Source organism: Physeter macrocephalus, chromosome 21 (assembly GCF_002837175.3).
Source record: "Physeter macrocephalus isolate SW-GA chromosome 21, ASM283717v5, whole genome shotgun sequence".
NCBI lineage: Eukaryota > Metazoa > Chordata > Mammalia > Artiodactyla > Physeteridae > Physeter > Physeter macrocephalus.
In genome coordinates, this window is record NC_041234.1 from 120559722 (window position 1) to 120579036 (window position 19315).

The 19315-nt window shown below is 68.2% G+C and overlaps 1 protein-coding gene across 2 annotated transcripts; it reads left to right on the forward strand.

The window, feature by feature from the left end:
- The first annotated feature begins 4866 nt into the window (after window positions 1–4866).
- Window positions 4867–19309, forward strand: PLXNB3 (plexin B3). Of its 2 annotated transcripts, XM_055081526.1 has the most exons (35): window positions 4867–5267; window positions 6775–7818; window positions 8194–8373; window positions 8898–9026; window positions 9107–9207; window positions 9739–9868; window positions 9967–10123; window positions 10212–10320; window positions 10400–10514; window positions 10628–10753; window positions 10848–10967; window positions 11199–11292; window positions 11375–11544; window positions 11796–11947; window positions 12465–12570; window positions 13189–13319; window positions 13570–13746; window positions 13860–14052; window positions 14166–14396; window positions 14482–14643; window positions 14727–14878; window positions 15043–15143; window positions 15223–15446; window positions 15557–15735; window positions 16014–16080; window positions 16371–16698; window positions 16810–16913; window positions 17000–17093; window positions 17461–17639; window positions 17728–17888; window positions 18013–18160; window positions 18288–18352; window positions 18421–18496; window positions 18622–18696; window positions 18991–19309. In XM_055081526.1, the coding sequence occupies exons 1-35, from the start codon at window positions 4974–4976 to the stop codon at window positions 19093–19095; spliced, it is 5979 nt and encodes a 1992-aa protein (XP_054937501.1). In that variant the 5' UTR covers window positions 4867–4973; the 3' UTR covers window positions 19096–19309. The 2 variants fall into 2 exon arrangements, with proteins under 2 accessions (XP_054937501.1, XP_054937500.1); XM_055081525.1 differs by having other exon boundaries at window positions 10848–11292; window positions 16371–17639.
- Window positions 19310–19315: the final 6 nt, after the last annotated feature.

A 19315-nucleotide genomic window follows, 5' to 3' on the forward strand; every position in this document is an offset into this window, starting at 1 on the left:
ATGTGATCCAGCAATCCCACTTCTGAGTATATATCTAAAAGAATAGAAAGCAGAGCTATTTACATATCCATGTTCATGGCAGCACTATTCACAATAGTCAAGAGGTAGAAGCAACCTCAGTGTCCGTTGACTGATGAAAGGATGAACAAAATGTGGTCTAGGGCTTCCCTGGTGGCGCGGTGGTTGAGAGTCCGCCTGCCGATGCAGGGGACACGGGTTCGTGCCCCGGTCCGGGAGGATCCCACGTGCCGCGGAGCGGCTGGGCCCGTGAGCCACGGCCGCTGGGCCTGCGCGTCCGGAGCCTGTGCTCCGCGACGCGAGAGGCCGCAACAGTGAGAGGCCCGCGTACCGCGAAAACAAAAACAAAAACAAAAACAAAAGCTGCAGTAATGTGAAGTATTTCTAAGTGAAATGCTTTCCCTTCTGTATGTAGCCAGTGTTAAATCCTTAAATGCAATACAGCCTCTGATTAATGATGAGCTTCCTCTGAAAAAGATTTTCTATTTATTTTATTTTATGTAGCCAACATTGCAGTACTGTATGCTCAGACATGAATCTTAAAGTCTCAGAAATGTTTATCTCGTGAAAAGAATTGATTCTGAATATTTGTTACAAGTCTGTTCTATGTGTGTTTTGGTTACGAGTAAGTGGACAGTAACATACCCTGTATCGAAACTTACTGAAATGGCAAATCAAAGATGATCATTTTTATATGATTTTAGAAATGTTAAAGCAATATTAATTAGTCATTACTGTTGTTTTCCAAACATATCTTCTCCCAAAGAGCACGTTTATGTGCTCTTTCCCCAGAAGTATAACCTTTTTCAAATGCCGTAATTTAATTGAAATACTGTTGTTAAACATTAGCCTGAATTTTAAAATGAATCCTAGAAAATGCACAAAATTGGTGATACTGCATTTTTTGTATTTTGAGTTTATCAGATAGTACCTTTTAAAATGTTTTTTAATTGGAGTCTTAATTACTTATTTGAAAGTCCGTTCAGTGAGGTCCCAGGACTATTTGAACGGAGTATGGTTTATATGTACTGGTAGGGTTCTGTGCTCTTCTCTCTATACCACATTTACCTTAGGCCCAAAGTTAGCCATTTCTGTTTAATTAGGTCTGAACCATCAAAGCTAAAGACTGTCTTCTACTGTGAACAGCAACAAAATCATGTGTTCTAAACGGATGTTATGGAAATTTAAAAGACGAGTTGTTTTGAAACTGGGAATCTGAGGCAGTATTGCAGAATTATAAAAGGAGCAATGTTTCGTACATTCTGGTAATAAAAGCATTATAGTTCCAAAATTTAAAAAAAAAAAAGAAAAGAAAAAAACAGAATCCGCCTGCCAATGCAGGGGACACGGGTTCGAGCCCTGGTCCGGGAAGATCCCACAGGCCGCGGAGCAACTAAGCCCGCGCGCCACAGCTGCTGAGCCTGCGCTCTGGAGCCCGTGAGCCACAACTACTGAGCCCGCGTGCTGCAGCTCCTGAAGCCCACGCGCCTAGGGCCCGTGCTCCGCAACAAGAGAAGCCACCGCAATGAGAAGCCCGCGCACCCCAACGAAGAGTAGCCCCCGCTTGCCGCAACCAAAGAAAAGCGCGCGCGCAGCAACGAAGACCCGACGGAGCCAAAAAACAAAAAAAAGAAGCCCAGCGAGGCATCCCCACTTCACACCCATTGTATTGACTGAAAATACGAAACACAAAGTAAAAGTACTAAGTCCAAGTGCTGGCAAAGATGAGGAGAAACAGAAATAAATGTCTATACGGTGGCAGCTTGAGTGTCGTGTGGGCCACCCGCTTGGAAAGCGATTCCTCCACCCCTGCAAACTCTCGGAGCGCATGTACCCTATGACCCGGCGAGTCCCCTTCCAGCATCTAGAGAACCCCGCCCTCAGCAAGGCCGCCTCCCCACCCCTCGCAGGGATACTGATGGATGGATCCCATGCAGCTGGACGAATGGGCCATCCACATGGATCGGCACAGATGCATCTCCAAAGTCCAGCTGCGAGGGGAAGGAGCCATTGGCAGAAGGAAAACAACAGCACGATTCCCTTTGTGTGAGACGTTAAAACTCACAACACTTGCAAAGGTCCTTCACGGTTGCCACCGACTCCAGACTAGGGGCTGCCTGTCTTCTGCCTGGGACCGGTGGACGCGGCCCTCGCAGGCCGCACACGTAACATACTTCTTAAAAATTGTGTTGCCTGGAGACAGATTTATTTTCTTCTGTGGAAAGGTAGGACAAATGCTCCCAGCGCTGGGACTGAAGGTGTCTGTCTTTCCCGAGGCCACCAAGGACACGTGCGCGCCGGGGTGGAGGCTGAGGAGGGACACGGCGGAGGGGAGGGGCCCAGCTGGCCATGCGGGGACAGTCCTTCGAGTCTTAGTGTTCAGAGACCCTCCGCCATCACTCTCCCGACAGCCTGCCTCTCCCGGAGCTTCTAGATCCCTCCCTGGCCCCTTCTTGGGCATTTGGCCTTCCCCCTTGGGGGAGCGGGGTGTAGGCCTCCGGATCTGCTGGGCCTTCAGGTTCTGGGTTGCTCACCTCCCCTGACGCCCCTGGTCTCCCAGTTCCCTCTGGTGACTCTCACCCACCCCCAGTGCCCTTCACCCCGAGCCAAGTTTCTCACGCTAGGACCCCACCAGCCCCACTGGCCACCTCCTCCTGCGTCGTGGGCCCCTCAGTCCTCCCCTCCACCGGCACCCCTGCTCCACAGGGAGTGATGCCCCAGCAGAAAGAGCCCAGGGGTCTCCTGGATCCTTCTGCGTTCGCCGCCTACACCCTGTCCACCGCCACGTCTCCTGGGTCCTGCTCCCCTCTCCACGCCTACAGCCACCCCGACCCAGGTTTCCCCCGTGCTCTCCAGCCCTGGGCCACCAGCTTGCGCTTGTTCAAATGCAAACCTGTTTGCCAGCCCACGGCGAGCTAAGTCCAAGTTCCTCCAGACTTGCTCACCGCTGCACCCTCGAAGCCCACCTCGACCAACTTGTGCTCCAGGTAGGGGGAAATGCCCTGTGGGCGTGTCACCTGCAGGCCTGGCCTCGGCCAGTCCCCATCTCCCTTCCTGCCCAATGCCTGCCGCCGTTCACGGTTGCCTGATGGTTAAGGGCAGGGACCCGCGGTTGACCCTTAGCCTTGCCACTTACTAGCTCTGTGACTCTGTGCAAGTTTCCTAGCCTCGCGAGCCTCGGTTTCCCCACCCGTGAACCAGGGGAACTAACCGCACCCCCTCTGGGGTCACTGGAAGGACTGAATGAGTTCCCCGTACACAGAACGCGTAGACCAGCCCTGGTACGCTGGAGGATGACGGTAGGAGTAGCACCGTGTGGTTCAAGGTCAGCTGAAACCTCATTCCTCTGTGATGCTCTCCATGACACCCTGAGCGCCCCTAGACTTGACTCCCCTCCTTGGTGGCCCACAGTGCCCTCCACAGACGGGCGGTCCTGGCAGCGGGGTCTCATCTGTAGGCAAGTAGTTCTGCCCCTGAGACCCGGTGCCAGCGCCAGGGCCAAGTCTGGCGCTCAGTCAGGGCACTTCATGGAAGGCTATGGAATGCCCGCCTGCCCCCACCCCCCCACGGGAGGGCACCGCCCCCTCTCACCTCCTCCGGGCAGGTGCGGTGGCCGGCCCTCTGCCGTGCCCACCGAGGCCGGCAGAGGGCAGCAGTGCCCTGCCCTGCGCCGTCGGGCAAAGGGGTGGGCGCGGAGGGGCTGGGCTGTCCGGGCCACCCAGGACAAGTCGGGCTGGGAGCGATTGCATTGTGGGGAGGGAGACTGGGGCTCCTCCGGGACGCGCTCCTGGCACCGCCAGCTGCTCCTCGGCCCGGCCGGCGGCCCGCTCAGGTAGGCAGGAGCCGGGGCTGGCTAGGACGCGGGGTGCGGGGGCCGCCGGGTCGTGGGCGGGGGGGGGCGCCGCCTGGGGGCCGGGAGAAGCCAGGGGTCCGCAGGCCGACTAGCCCGAATCAGGCAAAAGCGCTTAGGCACCAGCCCCGGTCCTGCGACGACACCTCCTGATGCCTGGGGGCACGGATCCCCCCGACCCCGGCCAAGGGGTGGCCCTGGCGCTGTGGGAGGCAGGGCTGCGGCTGCCGCCCCCAAATGCGAGAGCTGGCGCCTCCGGCCACGGGGCAGGGCACGGGGCAGGGAAGCGGCCCGCCCGGCTCTCCGCTCCTACAGCCACCCAACCGGCCCGGCCAGGTGGCAGCGAGCCCTGCGGCTGTCACCTCACCCTGGAGCCTGCCTGCTGCTACCGCACCCCGTGGAGGAAACGGGGAGCCTGACTCAAGCACACCTGTTCCCGCACCTCGGGTCACGGCCTGAGCCCTGCCGCCCTGGTGTGCGGACGGTGCCCTCTGAGGGGGCCAGAGGAGCCGGCTGCCAGCTGCCACTCCCTTCCCCACCCCACACGTGAAGGGGGAGATCCAGACCCATCCTGGGATGGTATCTCCCGGGCGAGCGGGAGGGGGACAGCCTGCGACCAGTTGCCAAGTCTGGAGCCGGGGGCTGGGTTCCCTCCAGAAGCATCCTCCGCTGGCACCAGACTGTACCCGGCACGACTTTGCGAGTCCCTGGGGGTGGGGTGGCGTGGCGTGGGGGAGAAGGTCTCCCAGGCGGGCTGCCGTGGCCAGTGTCTCCCCTGCCCCCGGCCTGGACAGAGGCAGGCATTGAGGGTCAGGACTCGCCTCCAGCCAGGCGCCAAGGCTACCGAGGGTGAGGCCGGCCACGCAGGGGCGCAGGGCCCTGGCCCTCGCAGGGGGGCTCCGTGGCCCACTCTCCGCCCTTCACAGGGACCCCGGGGGGACACGGGGAGGAGCACGCTGGCTGGCACGGGGCGGGAGCGGGGGACTGGCTGTGTGGGTCTCATTTTTCTGGCTGAAGGAAACCCTGTCCCTTTGTCCCCAGATCCCAGGGGGAGCCTCTCTGGGGGTGGGGAGTGGCAGGGAGCCCCCTGGTCAGAACAGCCTGGATGGGGAGAGGAACACCAGATAGCGGGTCCCTGGCCTGGGCCTCTGGACAGAGGGGACATTGTTGGCGTGGAGGCAGGGCTGCCTTGGCCCGGCCGCTATTGACAAAGCTGCCAGCTGTGGTGGAGCCCGGCTGCCAGGCCTTGGCCCCCCTGGCCTCCGTCCTCCCCCGGGTCGAGTGTGAATGGAGCCAAGCCTTGACTGTCTCCCTCCTACTCAGGACAGTGCCCCCCACAGCCGTCCTGTGCCCGTCACCACTGCCCCGGGAGACGCCTCTGCTGCTGCCCTTCGCTGCGGTAAGTGCCTGAGTCCTGCGTCCCCAGAGGCCCCCCTCTGGGGCACGGCAGGCAGGTGAGGAGCGCAGGGGAGCCCGGAGCCCGGGCTCCCATGCGCCGCGCCTCCAGCTGTGGGCCGTCTACCCCTCACCCGCCGCAGACACTGCCGCCGATACCAGGGTCCAGAGGAAATGGCCCTGTCCCCAAGCCAGGCCTGACCTTCCTGTCTGTATTCCCAAGATAAGGGCCCGGGGCCGTCCTCGGAGCTCTCCCCGCAGCTGGCACGCCCACGGGGGCCGGAGCTGGCAGGCTGCTGAATGACAGCGGGCCCACTCCTGGCTGGCACGCGCCCACGCGCCCAGCTGTGGGGGACCTCGGCTCAACTCAGGACCTGGCTCCTACCCTGTCTCTGTGGCTCTGCCGCGGTCAGGAGGAGGGAGGCGTGAGGGGCCGTCACGGCCCAGGGACTCGTGGCGCGTGTCACCTGGGCACCGCAGGAGGCTGCTGGGCAGCGGCTGCTAACGGCGCTGGCCGGGAGGTGAGCTGGAAGGCGCAGCAGAACCCCGGATCCGATCGGAGCCTCCTCTGGAGGCTAGAGCCCCGCCCTTCCCCTCAGGGCTCAGCCTTGGGCGCCCACCAGGCCGGCGGGAGCTACCTCCAGTCTGGGCCCCAAATGGGTGGGGAAGGGAGCCCATGCCGGCCTCTGGCTAGGACCTTCTTTCAAGCTCTCCTCTCCCCTCCGCCCTCTCTGGCTGCCCTCTTCTCACTCCCCTCCCCTCCCCTCCCCCCACATTAACCCTCCCCGACCGACCGTGGCTGCCGGGGCTGACGGGGCACGGGACAGGCCTCCCCCAACCCCCTGCACCCTGGGTTGTCTCTCGGTGCCCCCCAACTCCCCCATCGCCGCTCTGAGCACCCCCAGCTCAGTCTGGGGCCCTCCCAGCCCTCTGCGCTCCTCTGCCTCGGCCCTGGGCCACCGGGCCCTTGCTTTCTCTGGGGCAGGCAGCGGGCTGTGTGTGTGGCTCTCTCCTCTCTTCCGCTGGCTTCCCAGGGCAGGTTTCCTCTCCCACCCTCGCTGGCCCCCAGGCCCTGGTCTCTGGGCTCCTGTCCCCCTTCGCCCGCCCCCCCACCCCTCCGCCTCCACCTCCCCACCTCTCCCCTGCCCTGCTCCCCTTTCTGTGGTTTCTCCTCTCTCTGTCGCTCAGTCCTTCTGCTGGCGTTCTCGTGCCTTTTCAGGATCTGCCCCCTTCAACAATCTAGATGCATATAAAGTGGAAGGTGAAGGGAACTCCTCGCGCATGCGTGCAGCCCGCCCCATCTCCCGGAGACTCCCCGTGCCCCGTCCCTGTCTGCCTCTGACTCTTTGCGTCTCGTCTCCCTGCTTCCTGCCGCTGTCTCTCCGCCTCTCCGCCCTTCTCTCCCGCCCCTTCTGTCTCTGTCTCTCCCGGATTCTCCTTTCCCTCCTGCCCCCTCGTCCTCCATTCCCACGGCCACCCTGACTCGTGCCTTCCTGCCCGGCCTCCCCCAGGGCCCCGCGATGGCGCCCCGGCCTCCGCTGGGCGCCTGCCTGCTGCTCGTGCTGCCGCTGCTGTGCCCACCGCTCGCCCCGACGCGGGCACACCGCTTCCCGGCGCCCAATACCACCCTCAACCGCTTGGCGCTGGCGCCAGGCCGGGGCGCGCTCTACGTGGGCGCGGTGAACCGCCTTTTCCAGCTCAGCCCCGCGCTGCGGCTCGAGTCGGCGGCCGTCACGGGCCCGGTCCTCGACAGCCCCGACTGCGTGCCCTTCCGCGAGCCGGCCGAGTGCCCGCAGGCCCGGCTCACCGACAACGCCAACCAGCTCCTGCTGGTGAGCGGCCGGGCCCGGGAGCTGGTGGCCTGCGGGCAGGTGCGGCAGGGAGTGTGCGAGAAGCGGCGCCTGGAGGATGTGGCGCAGCTGCTGTACCGGGCCGAGGACCCCGGCGACGGGCAGTTTGTGGCCGCCAACGCCGCGGGCGTGGCCACGGTGGGCCTGGTGGTGCCCGGGCCGGGCCGGGACCTCCTGCTGGTGGCCAGGGGCCTGGCGGGCAAGCTGTCGGGCGGGGTGCCACCCCTGACCGTGCGCCAGCTGGCTGGGCCGCAGCCCTTCTCCGGCGAGGGCCTGGGCCGCTTGGTGGTGGGCGACCTCTCCGACTACAACAACAGCTACGTGGCGGCCCTCGCCGACGCCCGCTCGGCCTACTTCGTCTTCCGCCGCCGCGGGGCCCGGGCACAGGCCGAGTACCGCTCCTACGTGGCTCGGGTCTGCCTGGGGGACGCCAACCTCTACTCCTACGTGGAGGTGCCCCTCACCTGCCGGGGCCACGGCCTCATCCAGGCCGCGTCCCTCGCCCCGGGCGCCTTGCTGGGGGCGTTTGCTGCCGGCCCGAGTGGGGCGCAGGCGGCCCTGTGCGCCTTTCCCCTGGCCGACCTGGACGCGACCATGGAGCGGGCCCGGCGCCTTTGCTACACCACGGGCGGCCGGGGCCCCGGCGGCACGGAGGAAGCCACCGTGGAGTACGGCGTCACGTCGCGCTGCGTCACCCTGCCGCCCGTGAGTGGCTGGGCCTGGGCCTCACCCCTGCCCGCTCACCTGAGGCTTTCCGCACCGCCACCCGGCAGCGGCTGCCGCCTCTCCCGCGGCCTCGTGTTACCCGGCCTGCCGCTCCGGCCCTGTCCCTCTGTGGACCTGGCCGAGGGCAGCTGGACGCTCTCATGTGACAGTCGCCCGTGCCCTCTGCTTTAGAGGATGTCAAGGAGGGGCCCGCTCGGCCGGAGGCTCCTCGGCCAGTCTCTCCCTCTCCGCGGTGCAACCTTGGGGCCCTCCCCGCCTGCTGCCTTGCCATCCTGTGCTGACCGCAGACCTGGGCCCGGGGAAGGTACCTCGTGCCTCTTCCGGGAACTGATTCCCCCCTCTCCACCCCTGCAGGACTCCCCCGAGTCGTACCCCTGTGGCGATGAACACACCCCGAGCCCCATTGCGGGCCGCCGGCCCCTGGAGGCGGGGCCTCTGCTGCAGCTCGGAAATTCCATCAGCGCAGTCGCAGCCCTCCAGGCAGACGGACACACGATAGCGTTCCTGGGGGACGTCCAGGGCCAGCTGCATAAGGTAAGGGCCTGATGAAGGCGGGGCGGGCCTCGGCCAGACCCCCGGTCCCAGCCTCAGTGCTGCCAGGCCGGGCCCGGCTTAGTGGCCCGACTGGATGCGCTCCTGCCCTGCGGCGGCTCACAGAAGCCCCGCGAGCCACGGTTTCCTTCCACACCTCTCGGCCTGCGTCCTGCTGGCAGGTCGGAAAGCCAGGCCGCGCACAGATGGCTGGTTCCCAGATGCGTGGCTTGGGATGCCTCCCAGGCGGCCCCCACTTCTCCAGCCGATAACGGGAGACTCTTGCCTTTTCGTGACCCGCTTGTCTCCCCACAGCTGCCCTCCCTCCCCTGGCACCCAAGGGCCCCACCCAGGGTGGCTCTGCCCCCCCTAGCTGGGTGAGGCTGAGGCGGGGCGGCGACGTGGGCAGGCTGGATGCCCGTGGGCCTGCCCCACCCTCCACGGCGCGGCCTGGCCGCCCTGGGAACCCCAGCCGGGACCGCACCTGCCCGAGCAGTTAGCCTCTGGCTATCTTGTCCTCCCCCCAGGTCTTCCTCAACGGCACCCGAGGCCAGGTGTACCACTCACAGCAAGTGGGGCCCCCGGGCTCGGCCATCAGCCCCGACCTGCTGGTGGACAGCAGCGGCAGCCACCTCTACGTGCTGACTTCCCAGCAGGTGAGGGCTGTCCCGGGGGGGTGAGCACACGAGGCCCGAGGCCCCGCAGCCACCACCTCCGTACCCCGCCGCCTGTCCAGGTGGACCGCGTACCCGTGGCAGCCTGCCCCCAGTTCCTCGACTGCAGCAGCTGCCTCCAGGCCCGGGACCCCCTGTGCGGCTGGTGCGTCCTGCAGGGCAGGTGAGTGGGGGCCACTCCCGGAGCACTTCTGGGTGGGCCCGGAGGCCGGGTCGTGTCCCCGAGGTGGGACGCAGGGCCGTCGCTGAGTTCCCCCGTCCTGCTCTGCGTGCCCAACCGAGAGTCTGGCGGGCGTCCCCTTCCCCCCACTGCCCAACCTGTCCACTTCTCCTCCCCCCAGCGCTCCCTGGGCCGGGCCTCTGCCCCCTCTCTCAGGTGTCCCCTGGCCCACTCCAGCTCCTCTCCAGCCCACGCCCCACACGGCAGCCTCAGGAACCCCTCACGGCAAACCCTAAGTCAGGTGCACACGCTCACGTCCGCGGCAGCGGCGCCCCCCTCGCTCACACTAGGCAAGGCCAAAGCCCGCGCATCGGCCACGCAGCCCTGTGTGCTGGGCCCCTTCCTCTCGGAGCAGAGTCCCTCTCACGCCCCTGCTCGCTGCGCTCCAGCTGGGCCGTCCTCCTAAGCCCCTGCCGCCAATCACCCAGGGAGCCCGAGTCCCACCCAGGGACCCAACAGGCCCCTGCCCCACAGGTGTTCCCGCAGGGGCCAATGCGGGCGGGCAGCCCAGCCCAACCAGTGGCTCTGGAGCTACGAGGACGGCCGCTGCCTGCACATCCAGAGCCTGCTGCCGGCGCAGCGTCCCCGCCAGGAGCAGGGCCAGGTCAGACGCCTGCCGCCGCCCGCCGCCTCTGCTCCCAGCCCTCCCCGCCCCGGGTCCCTCTCCCTCGGCGAGCTGGGCTTTCCTCGCATGTGTCCCAGGTCACCTTGTCTGTGCCCCGGCTGCCCGCACTCACCGTGGACGAATACTTCCATTGCGCCTTTGGAGACTATGACAGCTTGGCTCACGTGGAAGGGACCCACGTGACCTGCGTCACCCCTCCCCAAGACCAGCTGCCGCATAACCCTCCAGGCACAGGTGAGGGGCCCCCGGGCCGGGGGGCCGGGGCGGGAGGCGGAGGGGCCGGAGCCACGTGACCGCCCCTGCCACCACCTTGCCCTCCCAGAGCACATCACCTTGCCCCTGGCCCTGATGTTCGAGGACGTGCTCGTGGCCACCGCCAACTTCTCCTTCTACGACTGCAGCGCCGTGCAGGCCTTGGAGGCGGCTGCTCCGTGAGTGCCGGGCCCGGCTGCTGGGTAGGGGTGGTGACTCCCGACGGCGCCCCCCCCTGAGCAGCCCCCCGTCCCCCAGGTGCGGTGCTTGCGTGGGCAGCCCCTGGCGGTGCCACTGGTGCCCCCAGAGCAGCCGCTGTGTGTACGGGGAACGCTGCCCGGAGGGCGAGAGGACCATCTACAGCGCCCAGCAGGTGGGTGGGCCCAGCCCGCTGGCTTCTCTCCACCTCCGTCGTGGACCCACCCTACCCCGGGCCTGCCTAGGCCCCTCGACTCCTGAAGCGCTAAGGGGGTCTCCTTCCGCCAGGCGGACATCCAGGTGCGGGGCCCAGGGGCTTGTCCCCGGGTCGAGGGCCTGGTAGGCCCCCTCCTGGTGCCTGTGGGCTGGGAGAGCCGTTTGGCCCTGCGCGTGCGGAACCTTCAGCATTTCCGGGTGAGCATTCCGGCGGGTGGGGGACAGGGACAGCGGGGGAGGCGCGGTGGTAGCGGCTGACAGTGTCCAGGATGCTGACAGAGCCCACCCCCAGGGCCTGCCTGCCTCCTACCACTGCTGGCTGGAGCTGCCCGGAGAACTGCAGAGGCTGCCGGCCTCCCTGGAGGAGGAGGTGGCCGGGGACGCCGGCCTCATCCACTGCCAGGCCCAGCAGGTGGGCAGCTGCCCCGTAGCCTCACCCGCCACTGGACGCCTCCTGCAGCCCTTGCTTGTCCCGGGCCCTCGGGGCTCGCCCCCTTTAGCCTGCGGTCACTCACGAGGCCTGCTGGGGGATGCGGGGCCTGAGCGAGGGCGCCCATATTCTGGGAGGAGCGTCCTGGGGGAGGTGGGCGGGGCCAGGGGCGTTCCGAGCCGGGTGGGGCCTGACCCCGCCCCCCGCCCTCAGTTCCAGCCCTCCATGGCCCAGCGGGAGCTCGCGGTGCCCATCTCCGTCACCCGGGGCGAGGGCCAGAGGCTGGACAAGGCCCGCACTCTTCATGGTGAGCCTGGCGGCGGCACGGCAGGCAGGGCAGGGTGTGCGGCCGGGGGACACGCCTCAGCGCACCACCTGACCTTCCCTAGTGACCCTGTACGACTGCGCCGTGGGCCACCCCGACTGCAGCCACTGCCAGGCAGCCAACGGGAGCCTGGGCTGCCTGTGGTGCAGCCACGACCAGCCCACCTGTCGCTACGGGCCGCTGTGCCCGCCTGGGGCTGTGGAGCCGCTGTGTCCCACACCCAGCATCCACACGGTGAGCCCCCAGCCCTCCCCCACGGCCCAGCCTCTCACCTCCTCCCCCATCCCCCACCCCGGTCTGCCTGGACCCGCCCCCACCCCCACCCCCCACCCCGTCTTAGCTTTACCAGGGTCAGAGCAGCCCTGCCCCAGGCCCCCAAGCCCTGGCAGCTGTATCCCACTCCGGTCTGGTCGGCTGGCCAGGCACCCCCCACCGCAGAGGAGGAGCGGGTTGGGGGCATCCACCGCCACCCTTCCCTGTTGCAGATTGAGCCCCTGACCGGCCCCCCTGAGGGCGGCTTGGCCCTCACCATCCTGGGCTCCAACCTGGGCCGGGACTTTGCCGACGTGCAGGACGCCGTGAGCGTGGCTGGCCGGCCCTGCAGCCCCGACCCCTCTCTCTACCGCACCTCTGCCCGGTGAGGCATCCTGGCAGCGCGGGGCGGAGGGACGGCCTCCCAGGGAGGCCCTCGGAGACGGGCCGCCCAGACAGAAGGGAGGCTCGCGGCCAGCAAACGCGGCCCGGGTCAGATGCGCCGAAGGAAGATGAGCCCGGGGGGGAAAGGAGGGAGGGGCCGACGTGCAGGACGCCGTGAGCGTGGCTGGCCGGCCCTGCAGCCCCGACCCCTCTCTCTACCGCACCTCTGCCCGGTGAGGCATCCTGGCAGCGCGGGGCGGAGGGACGGCCTCCCAGGGAGGCCCTCGGAGACGGGCCGCCCAGACAGAAGGGAGGCTCGCGGCCAGCAAACGCGGCCCGGGTCAGATGCGCCGAAGGAAGATGAGCCCGGGGGGAAAGGAGGGAGGGGCCGGCAGCGAGAGGAGTGGAGGGGGGAGGGGTGGGCCCTGGGCAGCGGCTGGCAGGCGGCCTGTGGCTCCCGACGGGCGAGGGCCCGGCCCGCGGGGGTCCTGAGCAGCGATCGGGCCTTCGCTCTCCAGGATCGTGTGTGTGACATCTCCTGCCCCCAACGGCACCGTGGGCCCAATCCAAGTGGCCGTTAAGAGTCGGCCACCGGGCATCTCAACCCAGCACTTCACCTACCAGGTCAGTGCCCACCCAGGGTGGTCCCCACAGAGGGGGTAGTAGAGAGAAGGGGCAGGAGGACAGTGACGCCTACGTGAGGATTTCCAGCTGGACCTGAGGTTAGTGGGAAGTGTCGCCTCACGTCCAGGAGGGAAGCCACGCGATCCGAGTGATCATTCTGGCCGCTGAGCGGACGGGGGGGCTGGGGGCGGCTGGAGGCTGAGGGCGCCGCCCGCCAGCCGCTGTCCAGGAGGGAGGCAAGCAGCTGCCCACCTGGCTGCCTGCGGGCAAGCGGATGGGGGAGAGCAGGGATGCCTCCAGGCGCCAGCCTGAGCCCTCGAGACTTGCTGGGGCCAGAGAGCCCGGGATGGGAGCAGCACCCCAAGGAGGTGGCTGGATCTTAGGGCTTAGAGCTGCGGAGAGGGGGGCCTGAGTGGTGCCAGCCGCGGCAGAGGACGAGGAGACGCAGTGAGGAGAGAAGAGCACCCCCTGGTGGGGCAGGGCGGCTGGCAGGAGAGCTGCGGGGCTGCAGAAGCTGGGCACAGGGCTTCCGGAGGGAGAGGAGAAGGGTCAGCCGCGGCCCAGGAGGCAGAGCTGAGAAGTGGGCCTCCACGTGCCCCAGCTTGCCCTGTCCCCCAGGACCCCGTCCTGCTGAGCCTGAGTCCCCAGTGGGGCCCCCAGGCAGGGGGCACCCAGCTCACCATCCATGGGCGGCACCTCCAGACGGGAGGCAACGTCAGTGCCTGGGTGGGCAGCCAACCCTGTCGTATGTGAGTATCTCCCCCTGGTCCCAGCTGTCAGCTGGGAGTACTCCCTGTGGGCCCGTGTCCCCTTGCGTACAATGGGGGCAATGAACTCAGGGCTCCCGGAGGCCCCCGTGAAAGTCCCAGGTCCACGGCTGCCGTGGGGTCTCTCTGCCCAGGGGTCTCTGCCCTTGGTGAGGGAGGCAAAGCAGGCCTCTGGTGGGGAGGCCGGGCTGAGGCTAGAGCCCAGGATGCCAGACACGTCCCCACCCTGCAGAAGGGAGCCGGTGTGTCCCGAGGCCATCGTGTGCCACACCACGCCCCAGGCCAGCCCAGGAGAAGCTGTGGTTCGAGTGGTCTTCGGCCGCGCCCAGCGCACGCTGCTCGCCAGCCCCTTCCACTACACCACCAACCCCCGGCTCGTGGCGGCGGAGCCCAGCGTCAGCTTCCGGGGGTGAGGACCTGATCCACCTGGGGCAACCCGTGCGCCCTGCCGGGAGGGCGGGGCGCCAGGACTGGACTGGGCTGCCCGCCGCCCCTGCTCCTCTGAGTGCAGTCCTGGCGCAGGGGCGGGCGGCTGATCCGAGTCAGGGGCACGGGCCTGGACGTGGTAGAGCGGCCCCTGCTGTCCGTGTGGCTGGAGGCCGCGGAGGAGACGGCCGTGGCGGTGCAGCCCCGGGACCCGACCCCCAGGAGGAGCTGTCGGGCCCCCGCCGCAGCCCCCCAGGCTTGCACCCAGCTTGAGGGGGGCTTGCTGCAGGTGAGGCCCCACCAGCAGGTGCCGCCGTGCCCCGCGAGGGGGTGGGGCGGCCCCCGCGTCCCTGGGAGCGAGCGGGGAGCCCCAGCTCAGCCCGCCTCGTCCTGGCCCTGCAGTGCTCCACCGCCTGCTCCGTCAGCTCGTCCAGCCTCCTCCTGTGCCGGAGCCCCGCAGTGCCGGATGGGGCGAGCCCCCGGCGCGTCTTCTTCGCCCTGGACAACGTGCACGTGGACTTCGCCCGCGCCAGCGGGGGCCAGGACTTCCTGTACCAGCCCAACCCCCGCCTGGCCCCCCTCAGCCGCGCCCGCCCCTACCGCCTCAAGCCAGGCCACATCCTGGACGTGGAGGTGAGGCCTCCCGCCGGCCGCCGCTGCGCGGGGGCTGCGGGCAGCGGCTGGGTGGCTCGACTCAGGCCCCGGGTCTGGCTTCCAGGGCGAGGGGCTCAACCTGGGCATCAGCAAGGAGGAGGTACGCGTGCACGTCGGCGACGGCGAGTGCGTGGTGAAGACGCTCACGCTCACCCACCTGTACTGCGAGCCGCCCCCGCGGGCCCCGCGGCCCGCCGACGGCTCCAGAGCCCTGCCGCAGCTCGTGGTGAGGCCGGGCCCGGGCGCCGGGCTGGGCGGGCGCGCGGAGCGCTGCAGGCCGGCGCTCAGAGCCCTGTGGCCCCACCCCAGGTGCAGATGGGCAACGTGCGGCTGCCACTGGGCCCCGTCCAGTACGAGGCTGAGCCCGCGCTCTCTGCCTTCCCCGTGGAGGCCCAGGTGGGCCTGGGCCTGGGCGTGGCCGTGCTGATCGCCGCCGTGCTCCTCCTGACCCTCATGTACAGGTGAGGGGGGCCGCCCTGCCACGCACGCACCCGCGCGAGCTCCCCTCTTCACGTTTGGAGAGGGTGTCCCACGGCAGGCCTCCGCGCAAGCGGCCATCCTGGCTCGGTGGCCTCGGCCCAGGCAGGCCCGGTCCCGTGGCTGACACCTGGCCCCTGGGCTGCAGGCACAAGAGCAAGCAGGCCCTGCGGGACTACCAGAAGGTGCTGGTGCAGCTGGAGAACCTGGAGATCGGCGTGGGCGACCAGTGCCGAAAGGAGTTCACAGGTCGGGAGAGGGCGGTGGGGAGGGGGTAGAGGGCGGACCTGGGCCCGAGCTCTCACACCTGGTGGCTCCTGGCCTACAGACCTGATGACAGAGATGACTGACCTCAGCAGCGACCTGGAGGCCAGCGGGATCCCCTTCCTGGACTACCACACGTACGCCGAGCGCGTCTTCTTCCCCGGGCGCGGCAGCTGCCCGCTGCAGCCTGCCCTCGAGGGGCCCGCGGAAGAGGGCCGCCGCGCGCCGGTGCGCCAGGGCCTCACGCAGCTCTCCAACCTGCTCAACAGCAAGCTCTTCCTCCTTACGGTGAGGGCAGCGGGGGCGGGCCAGGCGGCAGGCGTGGGCGCAGGCGCGGGAGGATGCGTGGGGCGCAGGGCTTCCCGGGCTGAGTGCCGGGACCCCCTCCTGCCGCCTAGCTCATCCACACCCTGGAGGAGCAGCCCGGCTTCTCCCAGCGGGACCGCTGCCTCGTGGCCTCGCTGCTGTCCCTGGCACTGCACGGCAAGCTCGAGTACCTGACCGACATCGTGAGGACGCTGCTCGGAGACCTGGCTGCCCGTTACGTGCAGAAGAACCCCAAGCTCATGCTGCGCAGGTTGCCCTTGGCCTGACCGTCCCGGCAGCAGGGGCGCTGGCTCCGTCCAGCCCTGTCCTGGCGTGGGTGGGGCTGGGAAGCCCCGGGGGGCGGCGGGCTGGGTCCGGAGCCGCCGGTGGGGAAGCGGCTGGGCGTCCTGAGCGGCGAGCCGGGCACAGAGGGTGGCCAGGCGGAGCCGCTCTGCCTTCCCGCTACCGCCTGCCTCAGCCTGGAGACGGGCGCGGGGGGGGGGGGGGTCCCTGCAGCGGCCCCTCTGACCCGGGGCCCGCTCCCTGCAGGACGGAGACTATGGCGGAGAAACTGCTCACCAACTGGGTGTCCATCTGTCTCTACGCCTTCCTGCGGGTGAGGCCCCGCTCCCCTCACGCCATCCTGGGGCTGCTGCCTCTGGCCTCGCTGATCTGCGCCCCCGTTCCGCCAAGGGGCCTCGGGCTCGAGGGCGGGGGTGTCGGCCAGGGGAAGGCTACGAACACTGGCCCGGGCTGGATGTGAAGCAGAGGCCGCTGTCGTCGCCTGCCCTCCATCCTCGCTCCGTGCAGCGGGCCCGCCCGCCCCCCCCACCCGCGCTGCACCATCTGAGCCTCGCCCCGCCCGCCGGCCCCCCAGCTGACGCCAGCCCTTCCCGGCGGTCGCAGGAGGTAGCTGGCGAGCCGCTCTACGTGCTCCTGCGGGCCATCCAGTACCAGGTGGACAAGGGCCCCGTGGACGCCGTGACAGGCAAGGCGAAACGGACCCTGAACGACAGCCGCCTGCTGCGGGAGGACGTGGAATTCCGGCCCCTGACGCTGATGCTGCTGGCTGGCCCGGGGGCCGGTGGGGCTGCGGGGGGCAGCGCGGCGCAGCGCGTGCCCGCCCGGGTGCTCGACACGGACACCATCACCCAGGTCAAGGAGAAGGTGCTGGACCAGGTCTACAAGGGCACCCCCTTCTCCCAGAGGCCCTCGGTGCACGCCCTAGACCTCGGTGAGAACCTACCCCTCCCGCCCCGCCCGAGGCTCTTCTCCCCTGTGGCCGCTCGGCTCTGCCCTACGGGAACAGGCTGTGGGCTGAGCGGCTTCCCTGGGTCCCCCCAAGAGTGGCGCTCAGGCCTGGCTGGCCACCTAACCCTGTCGGACGAGGACCTGACCTCGGTGACTCAGAACCGCTGGAAGAGACTCAACACCCTGCAGCACTACAAGGTGCCGGGCAGGTGGGCGTCGGGGGCAGGCTCCCGCCTCGGGGTCGGCCAGGGAAGGAGCCCAGCCTCTGCTCCCCTCCCCGCCAGGTCCCGGATGGAGCCACGGTGCGGCTCATTCCCCGGCTGCACAACGGAGGCGCCGTCTCCCAGAGCGCGGCCCCGAGCCGCCCCGCAGGGGAGAGTGAGTCCCGTGGCCCAGCCGCGCCAACCTGCCCCCGAGATCGAGGCGGCCAGGCCGGAGCCCTGCTCACGCCGTCCGCCGTGTCCGGGTCTCCCCAGACCTCGCCAGCGGGGAAGCCACAAGTCCAGGCTGAGCCGAGGGCCCGGGGTGGACGAGGGCGGCAGCGCGTCCGGGTCGGGGAGCTCCAGGGCCGCGGGGTGCTGGGCCGAGCGAGCCCCTGGGCCCCCACCCTGTCCTCCGCATCTCTCTTACCCCGCGGCCCCCGGCGCCGCCCACCCTGCCCCACGTCACCAGGGAAGCAGGCTGGGCCTCCCCGGCCAGCGGCACGAGGGTGCAAAGGACCGAGGCCCGGCTCCTGTGCCCTCAGACGCCCCCATGCTGGAGGACAGCGAGGAGGGTGGGGTCCGCCTCTGGCACCTGGTGAAAGTCACCGACGAGCCAGAAGCGGCCAAGGCCCGGCGCAGCAGCCTGAGGGAGCGCGAACGGGAACGGGCGCGGGCCAAGGCCATTCCGGAGATCTACCTCACCCGCCTGCTGTCCATGAAGGTAGGTGGGCCGGGGGCTGGGCCCCGGGAGGCTCGGCAAGGGCACCCCAGCGAGCCGCCCCCCGTACCGCCCGCGCCCTGCCTTCCAGGGCACACTGCAGAAGTTTGTGGACGACGCCTTCCAGGCCATCCTCAGCGTGAACCGGCCTGTGCCCATCGCTGTCAAGTACCTGTTTGACTTCCTGGACGAGCTGGCTGAGAAGCACGGCATCGAGGACCTGGAGACCTTACACATCTGGAAGACTAACAGGTGCCTCGCCTGCTGCCCCCGTGCGGAGGGGACACCGCCAGGGCAGGGCCGGCAGGGCCGGGGACCAGGCCGAGGATGGGAGCTGCAGCGGCCCGCTCACGCCGCGGCCGGCCCGTGTCCCCAGCCTACTCTTGCGGTTCTGGGTGAACACCCTGAAGAACCCACAGCTCGTCTTTGACGTGCGGGTGTCGGACAACGTGGACGCCATCCTCGCCGTCATCGCCCAGACCTTCATGGACTCCTGCACCGTCTCGGAGCATAAAGTGGGCCGGGTGAGGGCAGAGGAAGAAAGGCTGGCGGGGGAGGCACGGGGGCTCGGAGCAGAGCCCTGGGGGGGGGCTGGGGGGCACGAGGGGCACAGTCACAGGCCCCGCTCACGCCCACCCCTGCCCGCAACAGGATTCCCCCGTGAACAAACTGCTCTACGCCCGGGAGATTCCCCGCTACAAGCAGATGGTGGAGAGGTAGGTGTCGGGGCGTCACGGACGAGGGAATGGGTGCTGCCGGCCCCTAACTCTGTCCCCTCCTCCAGATACTACTCCGACATTCGCCAGAGCTCTCCGGCGAGCTACCAGGAGATGAACTCGGCTCTGGCTGAGCTCTCGGGGGTGAGGCCCGGCCCAGAGGGTGCACCCTTCCACACCTGGGGCGGGGGGGGGGGGGTGCAGAGGAGAAGGGGGAGGCTTGGCTCGAGGCCCGGGCTGGGCCCTCACCCGCCGCGTGCTGCCCCCAGAATTACACCTCCGCTCCCCACTGTCTGGAAGCTCTGCAAGAACTCTACACCCACATCCACAGGTACTACGACCAGGTGAGGCCCGGGGCACTCTGGGGGGAGGAGCGTGCCTCCGGGGAGCCCGGAGCCCAGAGCCCAGAGGGAGGCCCCAGGAGTCTCCCTGGGGGTGGGAGGAAGTGTCCAGGCCCAATCTGGGCGGAGACACTGGGAGGAGAGGAAAGGCCCAGGCTGGGGAAGGGGCTCGGCACCCGTCCAGATTCCTCAGGGAGGTCTGGCTCCCCGGGCTGCTACTGAGATGGAGCCAGGGCAGGGCGGCCGGTGGGCCGAGGGCCAGGGCCTCAGGCGGGGCGGCCTCCTCTGCCCTGGTAGATCATCAGTGCCCTGGAGGAGGACCCTGTGGGGCAGAAGATGCAACTGGCCTGCCGCCTGCAGCAGATTGCCGCCCTGGTGGAGAACAAGGTGACCGACCTGTGAGTCCTGCGGCAGCAGGATCTGCCATCTCAACGCGTTCTCCCCGCGACCCAGGAGCCCTGGGTGGAGCCAGCGACACCTGGGGAGCCCCGGGTGGAGCCAGCGACACAGAGTGGCCGGCAGAGAGCGGGAGGGGCTCCCTGCTGCCTCCCCCCGCCACCCCCCCCACCCCCCCACCCCACCCCCGCGTCCTCCGCTTCCCTCCTTCCCCGCCTGGGCTTCT

What these genes read in the sequence shown, in the direction of transcription:
- PLXNB3 (XM_055081525.1), top strand. Translation starts at nt 4,974, where the DNA reads ATGGGGAGAGGAACACCAGATAGCGGGTCCCTGGCCTGGGCCTCTGGA. An exon ending in GCATAACCCTCCAGGCACAG is followed by an intron (nt 10,124 to 10,211) that starts GTGAGGGGCCCC and finishes TTGCCCTCCCAG; the next exon opens with AGCACATCACCTTGCCCCTG. An exon ending in CAAGGCCCGCACTCTTCATG is followed by an intron (nt 11,293 to 11,374) that starts GTGAGCCTGGCG and finishes GACCTTCCCTAG; the next exon opens with TGACCCTGTACGACTGCGCC.